General features: G+C 53.7%; 1 protein-coding gene across 2 annotated transcripts in view; it reads right to left on the bottom strand.

Annotated features, from left to right (window-relative positions):
- Positions 1–1,726: 1,726 nt before the first annotated feature.
- Positions 1,727–21,002, bottom strand: part of ACSS2 (acyl-CoA synthetase short-chain family member 2) — a 39,913-nt gene continuing 20,637 nt past the window's right edge. Inside the window, exons 5-18 of one of the 2 annotated variants that reach the window (XM_014941283.1) lie at positions 20,338–20,413; positions 17,801–17,915; positions 16,204–16,242; positions 10,127–10,264; positions 9,714–9,884; positions 8,759–8,892; positions 8,065–8,197; positions 7,594–7,650; positions 7,211–7,291; positions 6,127–6,235; positions 5,914–5,982; positions 3,649–3,825; positions 2,328–2,402; positions 1,727–2,121 (exon numbers count right to left, since the gene is read on the bottom strand). In XM_014941283.1, the coding sequence (XP_014796769.1) occupies positions 1,994–2,121; positions 2,328–2,402; positions 3,649–3,825; positions 5,914–5,982; positions 6,127–6,235; positions 7,211–7,291; positions 7,594–7,650; positions 8,065–8,197; positions 8,759–8,892; positions 9,714–9,884; positions 10,127–10,264; positions 16,204–16,242; positions 17,801–17,915; positions 20,338–20,413 (1,502 nt within the window). In that variant the 3' untranslated portion in view covers positions 1,727–1,993. The remainder of the gene's footprint in view (positions 2,122–2,327; positions 2,403–3,648; positions 3,826–5,913; positions 5,983–6,126; positions 6,236–7,210; positions 7,292–7,593; positions 7,651–8,064; positions 8,198–8,758; positions 8,893–9,713; positions 9,885–10,126; positions 10,265–16,203; positions 16,243–17,800; positions 17,916–20,337; positions 20,414–21,002) is intronic. The other variant, XM_014941284.1, reaches the window with a different exon arrangement.

The raw sequence follows: 21,002 nt of genomic DNA, 5'->3' as shown, positions 1-21,002 counted from the left end.
CTCCCCGAGTTGCTGCTGAGGCCTGAGCTGAAGGTGACGCTGGGGAGCAGAGAGGTGGAGGCTGGTGGCATCCATGGCTGTCCCTGGGTGAGGACCAGGCCTGGTGTGGTGGGAAAGCAAGCCAAGCCCTGAGCTTCCTTGGCTGCTTGGCTCTTGCATGGTGGGGTTCATGGTGCTTTCCATGAGCCGTTGTGGGCTGATGTTGGCTGGAGACCAGGGAGAAACTGAGGCACAGGCTCCAGGCCTGGAATCAGAGGTTCTGCCTTTGCCCTGCTGCCACAACCAGTAAGTCCCAGTCTGTGATTAAACCATCGCACCGGCAGCAACCAACCCCCACCCATCCCCAAAAACCTACCCCAGTTCTCAGCGCTGTCTGAGCACCCCCATCTCTCCCAGAGAAGCACCTACGACACACTCTAAGCCCTTTTGTTTCCTTGAATTTTATTCCATTTTGCATAAAATCCTTGGCTCTTTCCAGCCAAAAATGACAGAGCGGATGAAGAGTAACGGGAGGAGAGATGATGCAGGAATCCTTGTGGAGGAGGTGGCACGGTGCAGTGGTACAGAGCAGGGGGGGACACGTGGGACACTGGCAGGCACAGAGGTTACGGATCACGGACAAGTGCTGTGCCAGTGAGAGCAGCAGGTAAGAACTGAGAGCTGGGACTGGGCCAACAGCCTGCCAGAACAACCTGCAACACTAGCCCTTGGGCTACCAAGCCTCAGAGGTGGTGGCCTCATCCTTTCCAAGCCCAGCCCAGCGTCAGCCTAGTTTGCAGGTGAAGCCAAAGCAGCTGTTGCAGCGGCAAGTTTTAAAGCCCGTTTCTCCTTTGGTTTAAGTGCAAAAAAAAAATAATCAAAGAGCTCACATGCAGTTTTCACACAGACACGACCGAGGAGGTACCTCTCACCCAGCTCAACCCGGGGCTGGAGTTAAAGGTCATTCATTTGCAGAAGAATGGCTTTGGCAGAACCCGTGAGATGGGCAGGCTCTTGGGCTAGAGGTTCTGGGGTGGTTTTTTCCCCCCTCTCATCATCATCAAGCCATGTCAGATTTAAGCAAAAGCTCAAAAGCTAACTTTAACCATCTTCTGCTGTTCTGTTTTGTTTATTTTTTTTTTTCCCTGATGAGAAAATACCATCTAGGACTAATCTTGCTTTCCCTGCTGCAGCCATGGTCGTGGTGAGCTGGACCCCAGCGCCTGGTTTGCCTGCAAAGGGAAAGGTGCCTCCTCATGGCTTTTTTCCCCTCCATCCCTTGGCAGCAGCAGCACCAACTCCTGCCCCAGGAGGAGAGAGGAGCCTCTTTCAACTCCCAGCTCGCCTTGGAGCAAGTCAGACCAAGACTTTCCCTCCCAGACCACACTGGAGGACGCTGGATTGGGAAAAACCAAACCGCTGTGCAGTTCAGAAGCAGCAGATCTTGGTACCAAATTGCTCCAAAACACAAAAAAAAACCTGCTTAAAACCCTTGAGCTTTGCCCCACTCCCTTTCGGGCTGGGGGGACAACAGGCTTGGGCAGTGGATGTGACAAACTCAGCTGCACAGTCACAATGTGAGAGCATTTTAAAGTCCTCCCCAAGTTGCCACAGCGGGTGACCCTCCCCCTGCCTGCCCTGAGGGACCCCAGCACCGCTTCCCCTTCCCTCCAACCCCCTCCCTTCCTTCCCCCCGCACGTAAGGTGCCACATAAATTACATCAACTTTAATTAACACCCCAAAAAAATTAAAAATCAAGAACGAGGTGTTTAAAAGGGGAGTCCCCTCCGTGCACCAGGTTGAACCCCAAAATGGGTGATACCCATCTGGAACATGACGCACACGCTCCTGCGAGGCAGGGACACGCTTGGGAGACCCGGCCTCTCCTCTCCCTCGTTTGTAACGTTCGTACATTCAATTAACGGGTGAGGGTTTCCTTCCCAGGGCAGAGGGCGGTGATGGAAGGGCCCTGCTCACCAGTACAGTTCTGCTCGGCAGGGACAGGCGACGCCGCTACTGCTTCGTGTCACATCGGCTGCTGAAAAGATGTTTTATGACGCCCGGGTTTGCCAAAGTGGAGATGTCCCCCAGATCTTGGTCATTTTTGGCAATCTTCCTTAATATCCGCCTGGTAATCTTTCCTGTAACGACAGCCACAGAAGGAAAGCGGGAGTCAGGATCTCTTCAGCATCCTGAGCAGGAGCGGGGAGTGCCCAGACCTGCAGAGTCTTGAGGTTGCTCCCCTCTCCAGGTGAGTGGCCCCAGACAAGCAATTTGGGGCTGATTTCCTGATTTCCTTCCACTGGGAGGAGGTGCTCAGTCCCCAGCACCCTCCCTGGGCCCTTACCTGAGCGGGTTTTGGGCAGGCTTGGGGCGTACTGGATGTAATCAGGGGTGGCTATTGGGCCGATTTTTTCTCTGACTGAAAAAAGAAAAAGAAAGAGATTTTCATTGTAGGTGCTGGGAGAGGTCACACACCTCCTTTTCAGGCAGGATGACCAAGTTCAGACACACAGTGCCCAGCTGCTGGGGAAGCTGGTAGGGTGGTGCCCAGCCAAGCCTCCAGCTGTGGGAGGGGGCAGCAAGACCTGCAGCGCCAACAGGGTCATAGACACATCTTGGAGTCACAGAATGGGTTGGAAGGGAACTTAAAGACCATCCAGTCCCACCCCCTGCCCTGGGCAGGGACACCTCCCACCAGACCAGGTTGCTCCAAGCCCCCTCCAACCTGCCCTTGAACCCCTCCAGGGATGGGGCAGCCACAGCTTCTCTGGGCACCCTGGGCCAGGCTCTCACCACCCTCACAACAAAGAAGTTCTTCCCCACATCTCAGCTCCATCTCCCCTCTTTCAGTGTCAAACTGTTCCCCCTCATCCTATGGCTCCCCTCCCTGATCCAGAGTCCCTCCCCATCTCTCCTGGAGCCCCTTTAGGGACTGGAAGGGGCTCAAAGGTCTCCCCAGAGCCTTCTCTTCTCCAGACTGAACCCCCCAACTCTCTCAGCCCCCCCCTCCCAGCAGAGGGGCTCCAGCCCTCCCAGCCTCCTCTGGCCCCGCTCCAACAGCTCCATGTCCTTCCTGTGCTGAGGACACCAAAGCCAGAGTCCTTCCCAAAGGCAAGAGCAGTCATTTTTTCATTCTCTCCATCTTCAAGAGCCCTCTATAATGGCTACACCAATCGCTATTACCATTTTGATGGAGCAAGGACTGATTCACTGTCGGGTTCCTAGGGAGAAGAAACTCCCATGGGTGGGTTTCATGTATTAAATGCTGCAGTCTGCTGTGGCAATGGAAAAGCTCCCTTGAGACCAGAGCACAAAGCACCCGGAGTGACCAAACAACCCCTGCAGCAGGTCAGAACCTGCCAGGAGAGCTGTGAGAGCCGTGCCCACGCAGGCCAGCACTGCTGCAAACAAAAGCCTGCTGGGTACCCTGGTCCTTCTCAGGGCTGCCAGCTCCCAAGAGGTAGAGATGGCATCACATGAGCAGCCAAAGGCGGGGAGGACTAATTTTAGTCTTCACCAGCCGTGCTCTCTAATCAGAGGGGGCACCTTGTCAACAGTTGTCCACGCTGCATTCCCCAGACTACGTGCCCCCCTCGCTCAAGCACCCAAGCCCTTAACCCCTCCAGCGCTGCCATGTGACCTCCCGAATATTCCTCTGCTCCCACCTTGTTTCTTCAGCTCGTCCATCAGGTTCTTGCTGAACTCGTGGCCGTCTCTCAGGGTCACAAAGCAGTAGAGGCACTCGCCTTTCAGGGGGTGGGGGTGGCTGACCACCGCGGCCTCCGAGATGGCAGCGTGCTCCAGCAAGGCTGACTCCACCTCCGCTGTGCTCAGCAAGTGGCCTGCAAGCAAGGAGAGACAGTGTTTCACCCCGACCCCAGGCTGGGGTCCTGCAGCCCCCCAAGGAGCTGGGAAGAAGAGATCTGTCAGTGTAAGAGGCCCTAATTATAGGTTTGAGAGCATCTATTTCATTTGCTTGAGAAAAAGCAACAGTTGGGGAAGAAAAACTCGTTTCAGCAGTGCCAGGTATCACTCACCTGCAGAGTACAGCCCCCCCTCTGCTGTTCTCCCTCCCACCTTTAAGTCCAACCATCTACCCTACTCTAAAGTTCTCCCCTACACCATATCCCCCGACACCACATCTAAATCTACTGTCTTGAACTGTTAATCTACTATTAATCTACTGTCTTGAACTGTTCACAGCCATGGGACTAAACACGGGCTGATAAGAAGCTGGATTTGGTAAGAGGAGACCGCACACCCACAGGGTGCAAAGGAGGGAAGAGGCTGGATCTGCAAAGCCCAGGAACCACCCCCCCTGCCATGCCCTGCTCCAGCTTCTCACCATGGGGAGAGGAAACAATGCTCCCCATCTTGGAGCAGGGACACAGCTCACCCCTGTACCCGTGCTCTGACATTCCACCCGGGGTCCGCTGTCACAGAAAACCACGGGAAGGTGGTCAACTTGGTGGAGGACCAAGCTCTGCTGGTCAGGTGAAAGGATCTAGTTGGATCTAGGGCCCAGGTGAACCTCATGAGGTTCAACAAGAGCAAATGCAAGGTTCTGCACCTGGGCCAGAACAATCCTCGCCACCAATACAAACTAGGGGGTGAGGGATTGGAAAGCAGCCCTGAGGAAAGGGACTTGGGGGTGCTGGTGGACGAGAAGCTGGACATGAGCAGGCAGTGGGCAGCTGCAGCCCAGAAGGCCAATCCCATCCTGGGCTGCATCAAAAGATGCGTTGCCAGCAGGTCCAGAGAGGGGATTCTGCCACTTTACTCTGCTCTGGTGAGACCTCACCTGGAGTATTGTGTGCAGGTCTGGAGCCCTCAATATAAGAAGGACATGGACCTGATGGAGAGGGTCCAGAGGAGGGCCACAAGGATGATCAGGGGGATGGAGCACCTCTGCTACGAGGACAGGCTGAGGGAGCTGGGGTTGTTCAGCCTGGAGAAGAGGAGGCTCCGGGGACACCTAATAGCAGCCTTCCAGTACCTGAAGGGAGCCTACAGGAAGGCTGGGGAGAGCCTGTTTAGAAAGGCCTGCAGTGACAGGACGAGGGGCAATGGCTTCAAGCTGGAGGGGAACAGATTTAGACTGGAGATGAGGAGAGGGTTCTTCACTGTGAGGGTGGTGGAGCACTGGAACAGGTTGCCCAGGGAGGTGGTTGAGGCCCCATCCCTGGAGATATTCAAGGAGAGGCTCGATGGGGCCCTGGGCAACCTGGTCTAGTTGGGGGTGTTCCTGCTGACTGCGGGGGGGTCGGACTAGATGGCCTTTGGAGGTCCCTTCCGGCCTGGGCAATTCTATGATTCTATGGATTCAGGGGCAAGTACAGCAACATCTCACGGCCAGCAGGCTGCCCGTAGGCTACAGCCCCCAGGAAAGGAGGGAGGGGGCTACTGAATGCAGGATATGGAAAATGATCAGCCGAGGAGCAGCTGAATCCCAAAGACTCAGTCAAGAAAGGTGGGAGAATCTCCACCTCTGTGGACACAGCTCCCAGCAGCCTGGTCCAGCTTGGAGGTTAGCCCTATGCAGAGCAGCAGGTTGGATTAGGGACCACACGGTCCCCTCTGATCTCTGTAATTCCCTATGGCCCTGAATCCTCCAGCACAGAGGCACCTTGGCTGGTGAAGAACCTCCTCTAAGAGGATACAGAAGGCTCCTTCCCTCCAGTGCATTGTCTCCAGAGGAAACGACACAGAAAGTCACCAAGTCACAGACTCATCTGTCTCCGATCCAGCAATTAGCTCCACTTTGGGCACAAACTGCTGGGCAGAGTCATGGATGCAGAACCATCCCCCATAAAGCAAGGTGGCTTTTTAAACCCATGTCAGAAATGGATGCAGAAGTGTCCCCCATCTCTGCTTCTGAACGAGCATCAGAAAGCACAGTGGTCCCCACAGAAGACACAACTCATTCTTACCAGAAACATTCAACATGTCATCAATTCGCCCTGTGATCCAGTAATAACCATCTTTATCTCTCCTGCAACCTAAAAATAGGCAGAAATGACAGCGTGAGGAAGCGGTGCCAGCCCTCGGAGCCACTCCTAAGGGATTCTGAGGCCAGGACATGGCAAATTTCTGTCCCCCGGCTGTGGCCAGGCACTCCCCAGACAACCTTACCACAACCTTACCATCGCCCGTCACGTAGTACCCGGGGAACTTCTTGAAGTAGGTGGTTTCGAATTGCTGGTGGTTTCCATAGAGCGTGCGCATTATTCCTGGCCAGGGCTGCTTAAATACCTGCCGGGGAAAAACACAGACCTGAGTCAGCCAGACCAAAGCAATAACCCAGTCCTCGTACCATAGCGAGGGAGAGAGGCAAACGGGCCTTGCACGTGGTGGAAAGTGATGACACTTGGGACACTTCCTGCCCGGTGCTGATCTGCTGTACTGGGCACTGGTGAGGCCTCACCTCGAGTACTGTGTCCAGTTTTGGGCCCCCTACCATAAAAAAGACATTGAGGTGCTGGAGCGGGTCCAGAGAAGGGCGACAAAGCTGGTGAGGGGTCTGGAGCACAAGTCTTATGAGGAGAGGCTGAGGGAGCTGGGGGTATTCAGCCTGGAGAAGAGGAGGCTGAGGGGAGACCTTATTGCTCTCTACAACTCCCTGAAAGGAGGGTGTAGAGAGGTGGGGGTCGGTCTCTTTTCTCAAGTCACAGGCGACAGGACAAGAGGAAATGGCCTCAAGTTGCCCCAGGGGAGGTTCAGGCTGGAGATTAGGAAAAATTTTTTCACTGAAAGGGTTCTCAGGCATTGGAATGGGCTGCCCAGGGAGGTGGTTGAGGCCCCATCCCTGGAGGTGTTCAAAAGACGGGTTGATGTAGTGCTGGGAGGTCTGGTTTAGTGATGATGCTCCTTGTTTGTTGTGTGGGTGTCTATTTTTGTCAGTTAGGTTGACGGTTGGACAAGATGATCTTTAAGGTCCCTTCCAACCTAGAAGATTCTGTGATTCTGTGAAAATCTCCCCAGGCTTGGTGTGGGGGGAAAGAGCTTGGCTGAAAAGTTGTTCCCACCCTCCTGCCTCCCTCATGTCTGCAAGGGCATTTCTTGACCAGTCCAACAGTTTCTTCACGGCATAAAGCTCCCAGCGAGTTATGGCAGTGAAGGGACTTCCCACCACTCTCGTGTGGACCCAGAGTAAGTGGAGACCAGGAAGGTCGCGGAGCTCACAGGGAACTGACAAGGGGAGGGGAGGGAAGATCAACCCTTCTTTACCAGGTAGCCTTCTGCTTCTCCTTCCAGCTCTTCCCCCGACTCGTTCAAGATGGCAGGGACCACACCGAAGAAGGGGAACGTCTGCCATGGGGACAAGAGAGCAAGGAGACAAGGAGGTGAGTTCATTAGAACCCCGTGAAGCACAGGGAGTGGTGGGGACAGAGAATGGGCAGCTTTGGAGGACCTGTGGCACATGGGGCCTGTGAGCACAGCTCCTTCGGGCCAGGCCTGCGATTTTGGATAGTGGCCACCTCCCCAGCATCACGCTGGCAGGCTGGTAGCCACAGGGCCATGGTAAAGACAGGGCTGGCTGCTGCTGCAGCCCCTTGTTTTGCCCCCAGGGAGCCCTCCCTGCCCCCCGAGAGGAGAACAGAAGTACTCACTGCAGAGCCTGGCTTCATGGGGGTGGCAGCAGGGAGTGGGGTCAACATGTGGCCACCCTGCAAAGAGAGGCAAAAACCAGTGAGTTTGGGCCATGCCAGCCCACCCCAGCCCATCCCACAGCTGCTTGCATCATGTCCCAGTCAGAGGCAGGCTGCTTGGGGCAATTGTGAAGATGAGGACTTGGGAAGGATTCAGCAGGGACAACGAACCCATGTTTGGGCACAAAGCTTTGGAGCTGCTGGGGGAAAGAAAGAGGGAGAGGAGAGCAAGGTCCAGAGCAGACCTTGGCAGGAACCCTTTGAGAGGGAAGGTCCCCCCTTGGAGCCTGTCTGAGGTCCAGGAAAGAAAGAGGAGAAGGGGAACCAACCTTCCACATAGAACCAAGGAAACACTACAGCAAACCCACAAAGACACCCTGCAGGGAGCACAAAGGAAAGAGAGGCCCAAGGGACACCCAGGCAAGGACTCACTGTCTCTGTCTGCCAGAATGTGTCCACAATGGGACACTTTTCTTCTCCCACCACGCGGTAGTACCACAGCCAGGCTTCAGGGTTGATGGGCTCACCGACAGTCCCCAGCACCTTCAGGGACTTCCTGCTGTGCCTGTGGAGAGGAGGGAGGTGGCACAGAAGGCCATGAAGAACAGCAGCTGTGATCCTGCTGCACAGCAGGGCCTGCAGGGCTACCCAAAGTGTACTTGGGGCTTCCAGGCATGGTTCAGACTCTTCTCAGCCCTCTTCCATGGGGCAAGAAAAGAGAACTCTGTGATTTTGATGTCTCCTACTCCAAGCTCCCACTTGGCTCTACTCCTTCCCTTCCTTGAGCCAAGGAGAAGCACAGAGGGGCTCTCTGCCCAGCACACTTTGGTGAGCTTCGGGTCAGGAGCAGGGACAACCCGCAATCTCTGAGCTTAGTTGCAGCTTAAGGTGAAAGAGGAGGACCTGCTCACAAGTTATAATGAGTTACAACTTCCCATCCTGAAGTTAGTGCTGGGAGTGGAGAAACACAGCCTGAATATTGCTCTGTAGAAGGCAGAAGGTCCTGGTTTGTTCAGAAAAAATACACTGGGGAAGCTGCTGCTCAGAGAAACTGAGGCCCTTGATCCTCCATGGGGAGTCTCTGGCTGTGCCAGGGCCCTCCATGTCACCAGAGACTGGCACTCACTTTTTGACAGGCTCCTCCCCGTGCTTCATCAGCAGCCGGATGGCCGTGGGTGCTGTGTAGAACTTGGTCACCTTGTACTTGTCAACAACACTCCACATTCGCCCAACGTCCGGGTAGGTGGGGACACCTTCAAACTGAGCAGGAGAGAGGGCAGTGACACAGCTGTTCCCTACTGCTACTGACCTGCAGCAGCTTCCCAAGCAGGGAACAGCAGCTGGACCTTAGATGTCCTTATAGGAATGCCACAGGCACCACACAGTGAAGCCAGCCCTTTACTGCTCCCTTGGGATGGATTTGGCACCATCCCACCCCAGGTGGCCTGGCAAATGTCCCCCGAAACACCCTAGGTGGCTACTAGTGACACAATCCCACCACAATCCCAATGACTCTGCCCGCATGGTACAGGGTAAGAGGTCCAAACACAGTGACAGAACCAACACCAAAAGTACCAAGAACCCCCAAAAGGACTCCCCTAACGTGACAATGATTTTCCTGCTTGTATTTCCTCAGGGAGTCTTGGGCACGAGCCTCTGGCTCCCTGATCTGTATCCAAGTTACAGCCACACACTGCCAAGGGACACGCAGGCACAGGAGTTAAATGCAGGTTGTCAAAACAGCACCATCCATGAAAACATCACTCCCTGCTCCTGATCCAGCTCTCGCGTTACCCCGCAGCAGCCCTGGCTCCCCTGGTACACAAGGCTTATACTTCTAAAGGATAGAAACAGGGGAGCATTTGAAAAATTAACCACCCAAAAGCCACGCACAAACTAGCCCCCCTGTCTGCCACCAAGCAGCCACCCACACCCTCCTTGGGGACTGTCACCCTTCCCTGCAGAGCCCGGGGCACTGCACTCAAGGGAGAAGTGCGCTCATCGCAGAGCGACACAGCAGAGCACAACACACAACAGAGCACAATCTCTACCTTCTTGGAGTAAAAGCAGCCAGCACTTACTAACACACTAGTTGCCCCGTTTGCCAAGGGTCCATAAGTGAGGTAGGAATGGCCTGTTATCCATCCAATGTCAGCTGTGCACCAGTAGACATCCTCAGGTTGGTAATCAAAGACGTATTTAAATGAGGTGGCAGCGTAAAGCATGTATCCACCCACCGTATGCAGCACACCCTACGAGGAGAAGGCACACAACTGTCAGGGCAAGTTCCCACCAGGGCCCTCACCCTCCCAGGTAAAGCTTGAGCATCACCAGTCCATGAGCTCAAACAGCATCTGAGCAGGAATGACCAGCACAGCCCCTTTCCCAAGAGCTCCAAGGCTCTTCTTCTTACTGGAGCCTCCCGACGTGAGCCTCACTGGTTCCCATTGCTGAGGTGTTACTGGGACTCAGCCCAGCCCTGGGGGAAGCATACCTTGGGTTTCCCAGTTGAGCCGCTCGTGTAGAGGATGAAGAGTTCGTCCTCCGCGTCGCACCACTCCGGTTCACACTCCGTGCTGGCACTGCTCATCAGCTCATGCCACCACGCATCCATGGCCGGGTTCCAGGGGGTCTGAGAAAAGCAAAAGATTAGAAACAGAGGCCCCAAAGGCAAGAGAAGGGGGGGGGTGAGGGGTGCACCCCTAACTTTGCCCCCCTCATGGACCATGGAGGCAGATGTTCACACCACAGCTGCTGCCCCAGAGCCGTTTGCTGCAAACCATGCACCAGAACTGCAGCTCTCACTCCAGAAGCTCCTTTTCTCAGCCCACAGCCACAAGGAAAACCTTTAAACACGGTCTGGCTACAAGACCTGAAGCAGATTGTCCAAACCACCGTAATGCTGACAAGTCCCTCTCAGCAGCAGCAGCTCTCAAAGCAAACAGGATCCTCCTGGCCTCCCGAGCCGCCGTTGGACAGCAAAGCACCAAACCTCGCTCAGCACAGCCACACTGTCCCCAACAGTGGCTGGAGAAGGACTCTTTGCCAGGAAGTGTAATGATAGGACAAGGGGAAACGGTTTTAAATAGGAAGAAAAAAGATTCAGATTAGATCTCAGGAAGAACTTCTTTGCTGTGAGGGTGGTGAGAGCCTGGCCCAGGTTGCCCAGGGAAGTTGTGGATGCCCCATCCCTGGAGGGGTTCAAGGCCAGGCTGGATGGGACCTTGAGCAACCTGCTCTAGTAGGAGGTGTCCCTGCCCAGGGCAGGGGGGTTGGAACTCAATGATCTTTGAGGTCCCTTCCAACCCAAACCATTCTATGATTCTATGAACACCATGCAGGGACCCCTACAGCAATGCGGCCCGAGACAAACATGTTGGGCTCACGCTGCTTGGCCCTTGCCACCTGTTAGCTGGATTTTAAGGTAATTAGCCTGATAAGAAGTGACTGCTCCAACTCAGAACCACCCAGCACTGGCCGCCTGAAGGAACTGCTTGAGGATGCCAGAGCTGTGGCAGAGCCACCAACGCTTGTGGCTGATGGGCAGAGGTGACCCCAAGAGTGGTGCAGTCTCTGGGATGGCACAGGTCAGTGCAAGACCTAACTCCACCTGACCTTTTTGCCTGTACTCAGAGGAGAAAAGGAAGGTAGCTGGGGACGTTCAGCCTGGAGAAAAGGAGGCTGAGGGGAGACCTTCTGGCTCTCTCCAACTCCCTGAAAGGAGGGGGTAGTCAGGGGAGGTCAGTCTCTTCTCCCAAGGAACAGGCGATGGGACAAGAGGAAATGGCCTCAAGTTGCACCAGGGGAGGTTTAGGATGGATATTAGGAAAAAGTTTTACACTGAAAGGGTTATTAAGCATTGGAATGGGCTGCCCAGGAAGTGGCAGAATCACCATCCCTGGAGGTATTTAAAAGCTGAGCAAATGTGGTGCTGAGGGACACGGTTTAGTGATGGTTTTTGTCAGTGTTAGGTTGATGGTTGGACTTGATGATCTGAAAGGTCCCTTCCAACTTAATTATATCAACTTAGATGATTCTATGAGATTGGGAGCAGCTGAGCAGGCAAAGCTCCCAGCCTAAGTGCAGACTTCTCACTTCCATGTCTCTGTGAGGCCAGGCACCCTGACCCAGAGCCTGGCAGCTCCCAGCTGGGACACATCTCCTCCTTCCAGAGGCAGGGCCAATTGGGCAGGCACAGCCTGCACAAAGTCCCCACGGGTCCCTCAGCTGGGGGGTCTGGAGGTACAGAGAGCAGTCACAGGGCCACACAGTGACTCTCTGTGGCCTTAAAGATGTTCATGTGCTATCTGGAGGCATCAGAACCCCGTGGCCCAGCACGCAGCTCCTGCAAATGTGACGCAGGGGACACTACCTGCTTGACAGACCAGCAAAACCAGGGTCATGGATCCCCAGGGCTCCTGGGTCTACCTGGGGAACCAGTTTCCACAAAAGTCTGTCCTCCCAGCAAGGCACCACATCAACAAAGCCCAAGGTAGGCTCAACACCAGCCCATCCACAGCCACTTCCTTGCATCCCTCTTTCAAGGATCACCCCATTTTAGCACCCAACTTCTACTGCCCAACAGAGGAGGTCAGACCCACGGTACGACACAAGGTCCCCAAAGCCAGGCCTGCCCTCTCATGGGGTCCTGAGGCATGGCTTCTTGGATTGGGGCAGGCAGAGTCCACGTGTTGGGTCTGGAGCTCCTCCAATTTTTGCTGCCCGTGGCACGCAGCCACAGCCAGGAAGCTGCAGGCAACCCCTGCCAGCCCCACCGCAAAGGGAAGGGCGGCACAAGAGCTGCTTTTAAAAGGTGTCCCGGTTTGAGGTAAAACCGGATCAATTTTGTGTTCTGTAACTTTGCATTTTAGTTAGGCCTTTTCTAACTCTCTGAAATTAACAGCATATTGTGGAGAAAACTGTTCCTTCTCAGAGTGATAAGACCAATGTTTGTGCTCCATGCCAGGGAATGGTGTGCAGAGAGGCCCTTGCTTATACTTATTGCTATAACAACCAAGGGCAGCCAATTTTCCTTTTCTCAGCCCACAGCCACAAGGAAAACCTTTAAACACGGTCTGGCTACAAGACCTGAAGCAGATTGTCCAAACCACTGTAACGCTGACAAGTCCCTCTCAGCAGCAGCAGCTCTCAAAGCAAACAGGATCCTCCTGGCCTCCCGAGCCGCCGTTGGACAGCAAAGCACCAAACCTCGCTCAGCACAGCCACACTGTCCCCAACAGTGGCTGGAGAAGGACTCTTTGCCAGGAAGTGTAATGATAGGACAAGGGGAAACGGTTTTAAATTGGAAGAAAAAAGATTCAGATTAGATCTCAGGAAGAAATTTTTTACTATGAGGGTGGTGAGACACTGGAACAGGTTGCCCAGGGAAGTTGTGGCTGCCCCATCCCTGGAGGGGTTCAAGGCCAGGCTGGATGGGGCCTTGAGCAACCTGGTGTGGTGGGAGGTGTCCCTGCCCAGGGCAGGGGGGTTGGAACTCGATGATCTTTGAGGTCCCTTCCAACCCAAACCATTCTATGACTCTATGAACACCATGCAGGGACCCCTACAGCAATGTGGCCCGAGACAAACATGTTGGGCTCACGCTGCTTGGCCCTTGCCACCTGTTAGCTGGATTTTAAGGTAATTAGCCTGATAAGAAGTGACTGCTCCAACTCAGAACCACCCAGCACTGGCCGCCTGAAGGAACTGCTTGAGGATGCCAGAGCTGTGACAGAGCCACCAACACTTGTGGCTGATGGGCAGAGGTGACCCCAAGAGTGGTGCAGTCTCTGGGATGGCACAGGTCAGTGCAAGACCTAACTCCACCTGACCTTTTTGCCTGTACTCAGAGGAGAAAAGGAAGGTAGCTGGGGACGTTCAGCCTGGAGAAAAGGAGGCTGAGGGGAGACCTTCTGGCTCTCTCCAACTCCCTGAAAGGAGGGGGTAGTCAGGGGAGGTCAGTCTCTTCTCCCAAGGAACAGGCGATGGGACAAGAGGAAATGGCCTCAAGTTGCACCAGGGGAGGTTTAGGATGGATATTAGGAAAAAGTTTTACACTGAAAGGGTTATTAAGCATTGGAATGGGCTGCCCAGGAAGTGGCAGAATCACCATCCCTGGAGGTATTTAAAAGCTGAGCAGATGTGGTGCTGAGGGACACGGTTTAGTGATGGTTTTTGTCAGTGTTAGGTTGATGGTTGGACTTGATGATCTGAAAGGTCCCTTCCAACTTAGATAATTATATCAACTTAGATGATTCTATGAGATTGGGAGCAGCTGAGCAGGCAAAGCTCCCAGCCTAAGTGCAGACTTCTCACTTCCATGTCTCTGTGAGGCCAGGCACCCTGACCCAGAGCCTGGCAGCTCCCAGCTGGGACACATCTCCTCCTTCCAGAGGCAGGGCCAATTGGGCAGGCACAGCCTGCACAAAGTCCCCACGGGTCCCTCAGCTGGGGGGTCTGGAGGTACAGAGAGCAGTCACAGGGCCACACAGTGACTCTCTGTGGCCTTAAAGATGTTCATGTGCTATCTGGAGGCATCAGAACCCCGTGGCCCAGCACGTTAAGCATTGGAATGGGCTGCCCAGGAAGTGGCAGAATCACCATCCCTGGAGGTATTTAAAAGCTGAGCAAATGTGGTGCTGAGGGACACGGTTTAGTGATGGTTTTTGTCAGTGTTAGGTTGATGGTTGGACTTGATGATCTGAAAGGTCCCTTCCAACTTAATTATATCAACTTAGATGATTCTATGAGATTGGGAGCAGCTGAGCAGGCAAAGCTCCCAGCCTAAGTGCAGACTTCTCACTTCCATGTCTCTGTGAGGCCAGGCACCCTGACCCAGAGCCTGGCAGCTCCAGCTGGGACACATTTCCTCCTTCCAGAGGCAGGGCCAATTGGGCAGGCACAGCCTGCACAAAGTCCCCACGGGTCCCTCAGCTGGGGGGTCTGGAGGTACAGAGAGCAGTCACAGGGCCACACAGTGACTCTCTGTGGCCTTAAAGATGTTCATGTGCTATCTGGAGGCATCAGAACCCCAGCTCCTGCAAATGTGACGCAGGGGACACTACCTGCTTGACAGACCAGCAAAACCAGGGTCATGGATCCCCAGGGCTCCTGGGTCTACCTGGGGAACCAGTTTCCACAAAAGTCTGTCCCCCCAGTAAGGCACCACATCAACAAAGCCCAAGGTAGGCTCAACACCAGCCCATCCACAGCCACTTTCTTGCATCCCTCCTTCAAGGATCACCCCATTTTAGCACCCAACTTCTACTGCCCAACGGAGGAGGTCAGACCCACGGTACGACACAAGGTCCCCAAAGCCAGGCCTGCCCTCTCATGGGGTCCTGAGGCATGGCTTCTTGGATTGGGGCAGGCAGAGTCCACGTGTTGGGTCTGGAGCTCCTCCAAGTTTTGCTGCCCGTGGCACGCAGCCGCAGCCAGGAAGCTGCAGGCACCCCCTGCCAGCCCCACCACAAAGGGAAGGGCGTCACAAGAGCTGCTTTTAAAAGGTGTCCCGGTTTGAGGTAAAACCGGATCAATTTTGTGTTCTGTAACTTTGCATTTTAGTTAGGCCTTTTCTAACTCTGAAATTAACAGCATATTGTGGAGAAAACTGTTCCTTCTCAGAGTGATAAGACCAATGTTTGTGCTCCATGCCAGGGAATGGTGTGCAGAGAGGCCCTTGCTTATACTTATTGCTATAACAACCAAGGGCAGCCAATTTTCGTTATTTGCCCCTTAGAGGGTTGGAAACGGAAAAACGTAGAGGGGTCACATCTGTGGGGAGGAACGGACAGGACAGGTGACCCAAACCTGACCAACAGGGGTATTCCATCCCATCTGCCCCATGCTCAGTATAAAAGCTGAGGGATCAAAGGGTCAACTCTCTTCCTGCAATGGCCGACATGCGAAGAGGACCCTGTCTGTTCATCTGCCTTTGATCCCCATGTGTTCCTGACTCCAGAGCTGGAATCCTGCTCCTGTCCATCACCGAGTCCAGGCTGGGACTTCCCCAGTGCCTGCTGGTGACGGGACTGTCATCCTGGGAGCTTGATACGGTTTTGTATATGTTGTATCTATTTCATTATTTTCTTCTCTTTTATTTTAATATTATTTTTGATTAAAGTAGTTTAGTTAATTCTAAACTTTTCAATCTCCTTATCTCTTCCTCTCCTCTTTTGGGGGGGGGGAAGGGCCATCTGTTGGTTCGGTTGCGGTGATTTCGGCTGAAACCACGACAAAAAGGAAGAGAGATTGAACTGTCATCCCAACTCCGGCAGCGCATCCCAGCGGTTCCGCATTCCCCCCCCCACCATCGGCACGCTGACGTGCACTCGGGGGGTTTCAGGGATGCAGATTTGTTTCCTGCAGCAAAGTTGGTGGCACTGCATCCGTCCCCGACCCACGGGCAGCGCTGGCCAAGCGGCGGGTGGCATCTACTGCTAACATGCAGCTGCTGGGAACCCGGGGTTAGGAAGGCACGTGTGGCCGTGCAGAGCCAGAGCTGTTAGGAAGGTGGAGAGGGAAGCGGAGGGGAGGTGCCATGAGGAGGAAGGCAGTGCTGTGTGTAAATACCTTGGGATGGAGTCTCTGTGAGCTCTCAGTCTTTTTTTCCTGTTAAAAATCCACAAAGAGGGTGTGAAAAGTCGAGAAGCGGAGGATCCACACCGGGCTTTGCAGGCAAGGAGCTGGAAGCCCACAGGCCCGGATGCTGGGAAACCATCCCAGCAGGCTGGAGAGCGCTGGGAATTGGGGCCAGACCAGGAGATGCCCTCTGAGGAAATGCCTGCCTGTTTCCATCGCCTTCCCTGAGTACCCGCTGCCTCCACCCCCCACACGTGGTCAGCTGGGTATGGCAGCACAGAGCTGGCACACAGCCTGCTCCGATAGCGTTACACAAGCCAACAGCACAGTAAAGATGCACTCACAAGGGAAAAAAGTCTTTAATAAAGTGTCTGAACAAGTAAAGCAGCAAAAGCCAAAGGGTAAGAGAGTCCCCTCCAGCCTCCTCCTCCTCTTCTGCACAAGAACCTCACCTCATCACCAGCAAACGGCTGGGGGACAGGCTTCTCTGTTGCCTCCCGACCAGGGAAACCTCACACAGAAAGGCTCGTCTGCTCCAGCTTTCCCAGTCCTTGGCAGCTACTCTGCCCCCCAAGAGATGAGGCAGAGGAAGCCAATGTAACACGGCCAGGCTGGCAAACACTGAGCAACAACCCAATAAAATTAACACAGCTGAATAAGGAAACTAACTCAAAATTAACTCAAAGATACAGAATCTGCTGAACCTCTTGTTCCAGAGCTCAGCCTGGAACTAAAGCAGAGCTCAGTCAGACGCGCTCCCCAAACACAACCCATTTCTGAGCAAACACCGGCCTGGAGATAACCCAATGCAAATGATCACCAAACACAGAGGGACAGAAGCCACCATTGCAAGAGAAGGAGCTGTTCCCTCGTTGAAAGCAACCTGCCCTTTGAGCAGATGAAGGCAGCAGGTACCCGCCAGGCACAGCAGCCTGCACACCAGCCTCAGGAGCTCAGCAGGCATCCGTGGCTCCACCACACCTTCTCCTCCCACCCCCGTTTTGCCACATGCCTCTGGCCCACATCCTTTCATCTGGTTTCAGCTGGAAGGAAAGCCCCAGCCCTCGACAGCTGACACAGTTACTGTGCCAGCTACACACAGACCACACTCTGCGCAGCGTACGATAGTTGTCACACCAGGGGACTGCACTGAACCCCTGCCACGAGCACAAATACCCTGGTTTTCCTCTCCTGCTTCCACAGTCACAGCTACAGTGCAGGAGAACTTTGCTCCCTGCACAGAAGGGGAGATAGATATGGGTTAGGAAGGAAAAGTCCTTCATTAGGTGGAGGAAAACGGGCATCTTGTCCTTGTCCTAGCGGTTTTGGAAGACGTGCCCCGCTGTGCTCTCAGGGCTCCTGTGGGCTGGCAGCTGGCGACGGTGAGAAAGGAAGCAGCAGGGAGAGGATCTTGGTAAGGAAAAGGAACCCTTTTTTTCAGACCACTCGCAATGCAACAACAGCAAGGATGGGAGAAAACCAGAACAGGAGCATCCAGGGAAGTACCACAGTGGTTTTGCACTGATTGATTTGCTGGGCTCAGGCCCATAGTAATAAAATTCCCCCTCTCATCCCCCCAGGAACATACCTGTACGTCCTGGCACAGCCTTTTCAGAGGGGGAGACTTGCTGCACGTCCCATCCACCGCTACCTCTTCCCTCCCCAGGTGCTTCACCACGATGCACTTTTTCAAAAGGGAGCCCCTGTAAAAGGCAGGAGCTGTCAGATCCAGCTGTTCAGACCAAGCCCAACCTCCGTGGGCTTCACAGGCAGCACCGGAGGCAGAGCAGGGCCCCCAGCTGCTTTTGTTGAGCTAAAGCATGTGCCACCATGCAAACTCCAGGCACACCATGGGACACTAGCCACAGAAACAGAGCTGGGGGAACAGGAAAGGTCTGTGCACAGCTCACTGGGGATTTATCAGGTGTGATTCCTACAGGGGAAGAGGGGAGTTGTGCACAGCTCACTGGGGATTTATCAGGTGGAATAAGGGGAAGAGGGGAGCCCAGAAGCATCTCTCATAGGTCACTGCTGGGGACATTCCTTACAAATGCCAAATCTTGCCACCTGTGACCACAAACAAGACCTCTCACAGCACCTGGCAGATGTTAGGTGGCTGCTCCCATGCCATAACCAACTGATTCAGAAAGAGGAAAGTCTTTCAAAGCCAGATTATACATCCTGGAGAAGAGTGGGCGTTTGTCCCCTCATGAGAGCCAACACAGCCCACCTATAATGCAAACAACAGGATCTCATCCCCCTTCAGCCCTGTCAGGGTACCAAGATGCTGTCTCCATCAGTCAATTCCCAGCTTCAGAATCACTTCTGTCCTCCCAACTACTTTTACAGATATATAAACTTATTTTTTCAAGTTTTAGAGTTGTAAATGCTTTTAAAGGGTTTGAATTTCTAACATGCAGACTGTCCGCCCTAAAATGTCATGTTTGATCCAACTTACAAGACCAGAGTCAGTCTCATACAAGCTACACAGACATCGTGTCTGTAAGCTCAGACATTTCATCATGATTATTCCCTTTTCTATAATATCTGAGGATAAATCTGTCTATCTCTTTATGGTTTACAGTATTGCAGTGAAGATGCTTAAAAAAATGAAGCAGCTTCACCACATACTTGTGTGCAGTCAGGCCTGATCCTGTGCACATGTTGATGCATGTCAACTGCAGTGCCTGTTCCTGTTTACACAGCCATTGCCCAAACTTGAGTCATTGCTGGTTTATTTCATTATTGTTGAATTAGTGGCTTTAGAGCAAGACTTAAGCCTCATCTCAATGTGCCCCACAGCACCGTGTCCAACTGTTCACAAGTGGTAAGGGCAGAGCATTATTCCCTCCCACTCCAAAAGCTGTTGCTGCAGAAGTGGGAGAACGATGGCGGATCAGTGTCTCCAGCAAATCCTCCCATCCAAACTGTGGGCCTTCAGCTCAGAACAGACAAGAGGAAAGTTCCTCAAGGGTCCGTGCTGGGGCCGGTGCTGTTTAACACTTTTATCAATGATATAGACAGGGAGATTAAAGGCACCATCAGCAAGTTTGCAGACGATACCAAGCTGTGTGGTGTTGTCGATACACCAGAGGGACGGGATGTCATCCAAAAGGACCTGGACAGGCTGGAGAGGTGGGCCCAGGTGAACCTCATGAGGTTCAACAAGAGCAAATGCAAGGTTCTGCACCTGGGCCGGAACAATCCTCGCCACCAATACAAACTAGGGGGTGAGGGATTGGAAAGCAGCCCTGAGGAAAGGGACTTGGGGGTGCTGGTGGATGAGAAGCTGGACATGAGCAGGCAGTGGGCAGCTGCAGCCCAGAAGGCCAATCCCATCCTGGGCTGCATCAAAAGATGTGTTGCCAGCAGGTCCAGAGAGGTGATTCTTCTGCTTTACTCTGCTCTGGTGAGACCTCACCTGGAGTGCTGTGTGCAGGTCTGGAGCCCTCAATATAAGAAGGACATGGACCTGATGGAGAGGGTCCAGAGGAGGGCCACAAGGATGCTCAGGGGGATGGAGCACCTCTGCTACGAGGACAGGCTGAGGGAGCTGGGGTTGTTCAGCCTGGAGAAGAGGAGGCTCCGGGGAGACCTAATAGCGGCCTTCCAGTACCTGAGGGGGCTACAGGAAGGCTGGGGAGAGCCTGTTTAGAAAGGCCTGCAGTGACAGGACAAGGGGCAATGGCTTCAAGCTGGAGGGGAGCAGATTTAGATTGGAGATTAGGAGGGGGTTCTTTACTGTGAGGGTGGTGGAGCACTGGAACAGGTTGCCCAGGGAGGTGGTTGAGGCCCCATCCCTGGAGATATTCAAGGTGAGGCTCGATGAAGCCCTGGGCAACCTGGTCTAGTTGGGGGTGTCCCTGCTGACTGCGGGGGGGTCGGACTAGATGACCCTTGGAGGTCCCTTCCAGCCTGGGCAATTCTATGATTCTATGATTCTATGAAAGTCAAAATATTTTTAAGACAAGCCAGTCGAAGCACGCATTACTTCTGAAAGCCTCCTGAGCGTAGCACAGCTCGGGTCTGACCTGCCGTGGAGTCTGCCCACCTACAAAAACTTCCATCTCTGCAGGAGCAGATTCCAGCAGCAACGCCCTTTCTTCCAAGAGAATCCGAACTTACTTGTCTTTACATTTCTGGAGAGCTTCATCCGCAATCTGCTTCAAGTTGACCAGCTTGTCTCCTCGATAAAAGGCATCTGCAAAACGGTAAAGACAACATTAGAGGGGCTTCAAAGCCAGCACAGCCTGGGACAGCTGGAAGCAACAAGCAGCTTCAGGAGGGCAGAGCAGAGCTCGTGCACTGGAGTGAGGGAAAGCAGAGAGGCAGCTGATGGGAAAGGTTTCCTAATACGCCCTTTTAGCCTAGAGAAACAGATGCCAAGAGAAATGGTGAAATTCCTTCCCTGGGAGAGGTTCCAATTTGACTCAACAAGTCTCTCGGGAATATTCTGTGGGGAATAATCCAACACGGCCAGAACACAGATTGCAAAGTTTAGCCAGTCCCTTCCATACCATGGACCTATTAATAAAACCACTATTTCTTTCACTATTGGAAAAAAACAGATGTGGAAAAGCAATGGGCCTACATGCAAACACTACCCCTCTCTTGAACCCTTGCTTTACAAGGCGGTAGTTGCAACAGATATTTCCTTGAAATTGGGAAGGGAGGGAATTCTCCTATTAGGACTGCCAAAACAAATGATACATCTTGCAAACATCTGGCTGATTTTGAAGGGGAACACGGATGAGAAGCGTTTGGGAGCATGTTATTAGCAGCTGGTGACA

Source organism: Calidris pugnax, unplaced genomic scaffold (genome assembly GCF_001431845.1).
Source record: "Calidris pugnax isolate Ruff unplaced genomic scaffold, ASM143184v1 scaffold55, whole genome shotgun sequence".
Lineage (NCBI taxonomy): Eukaryota > Metazoa > Chordata > Aves > Charadriiformes > Scolopacidae > Calidris > Calidris pugnax.
The sequence above is the reverse complement of the archived record's forward strand: the minus strand, read 5'-3'. Positions and strand labels throughout refer to the sequence as shown.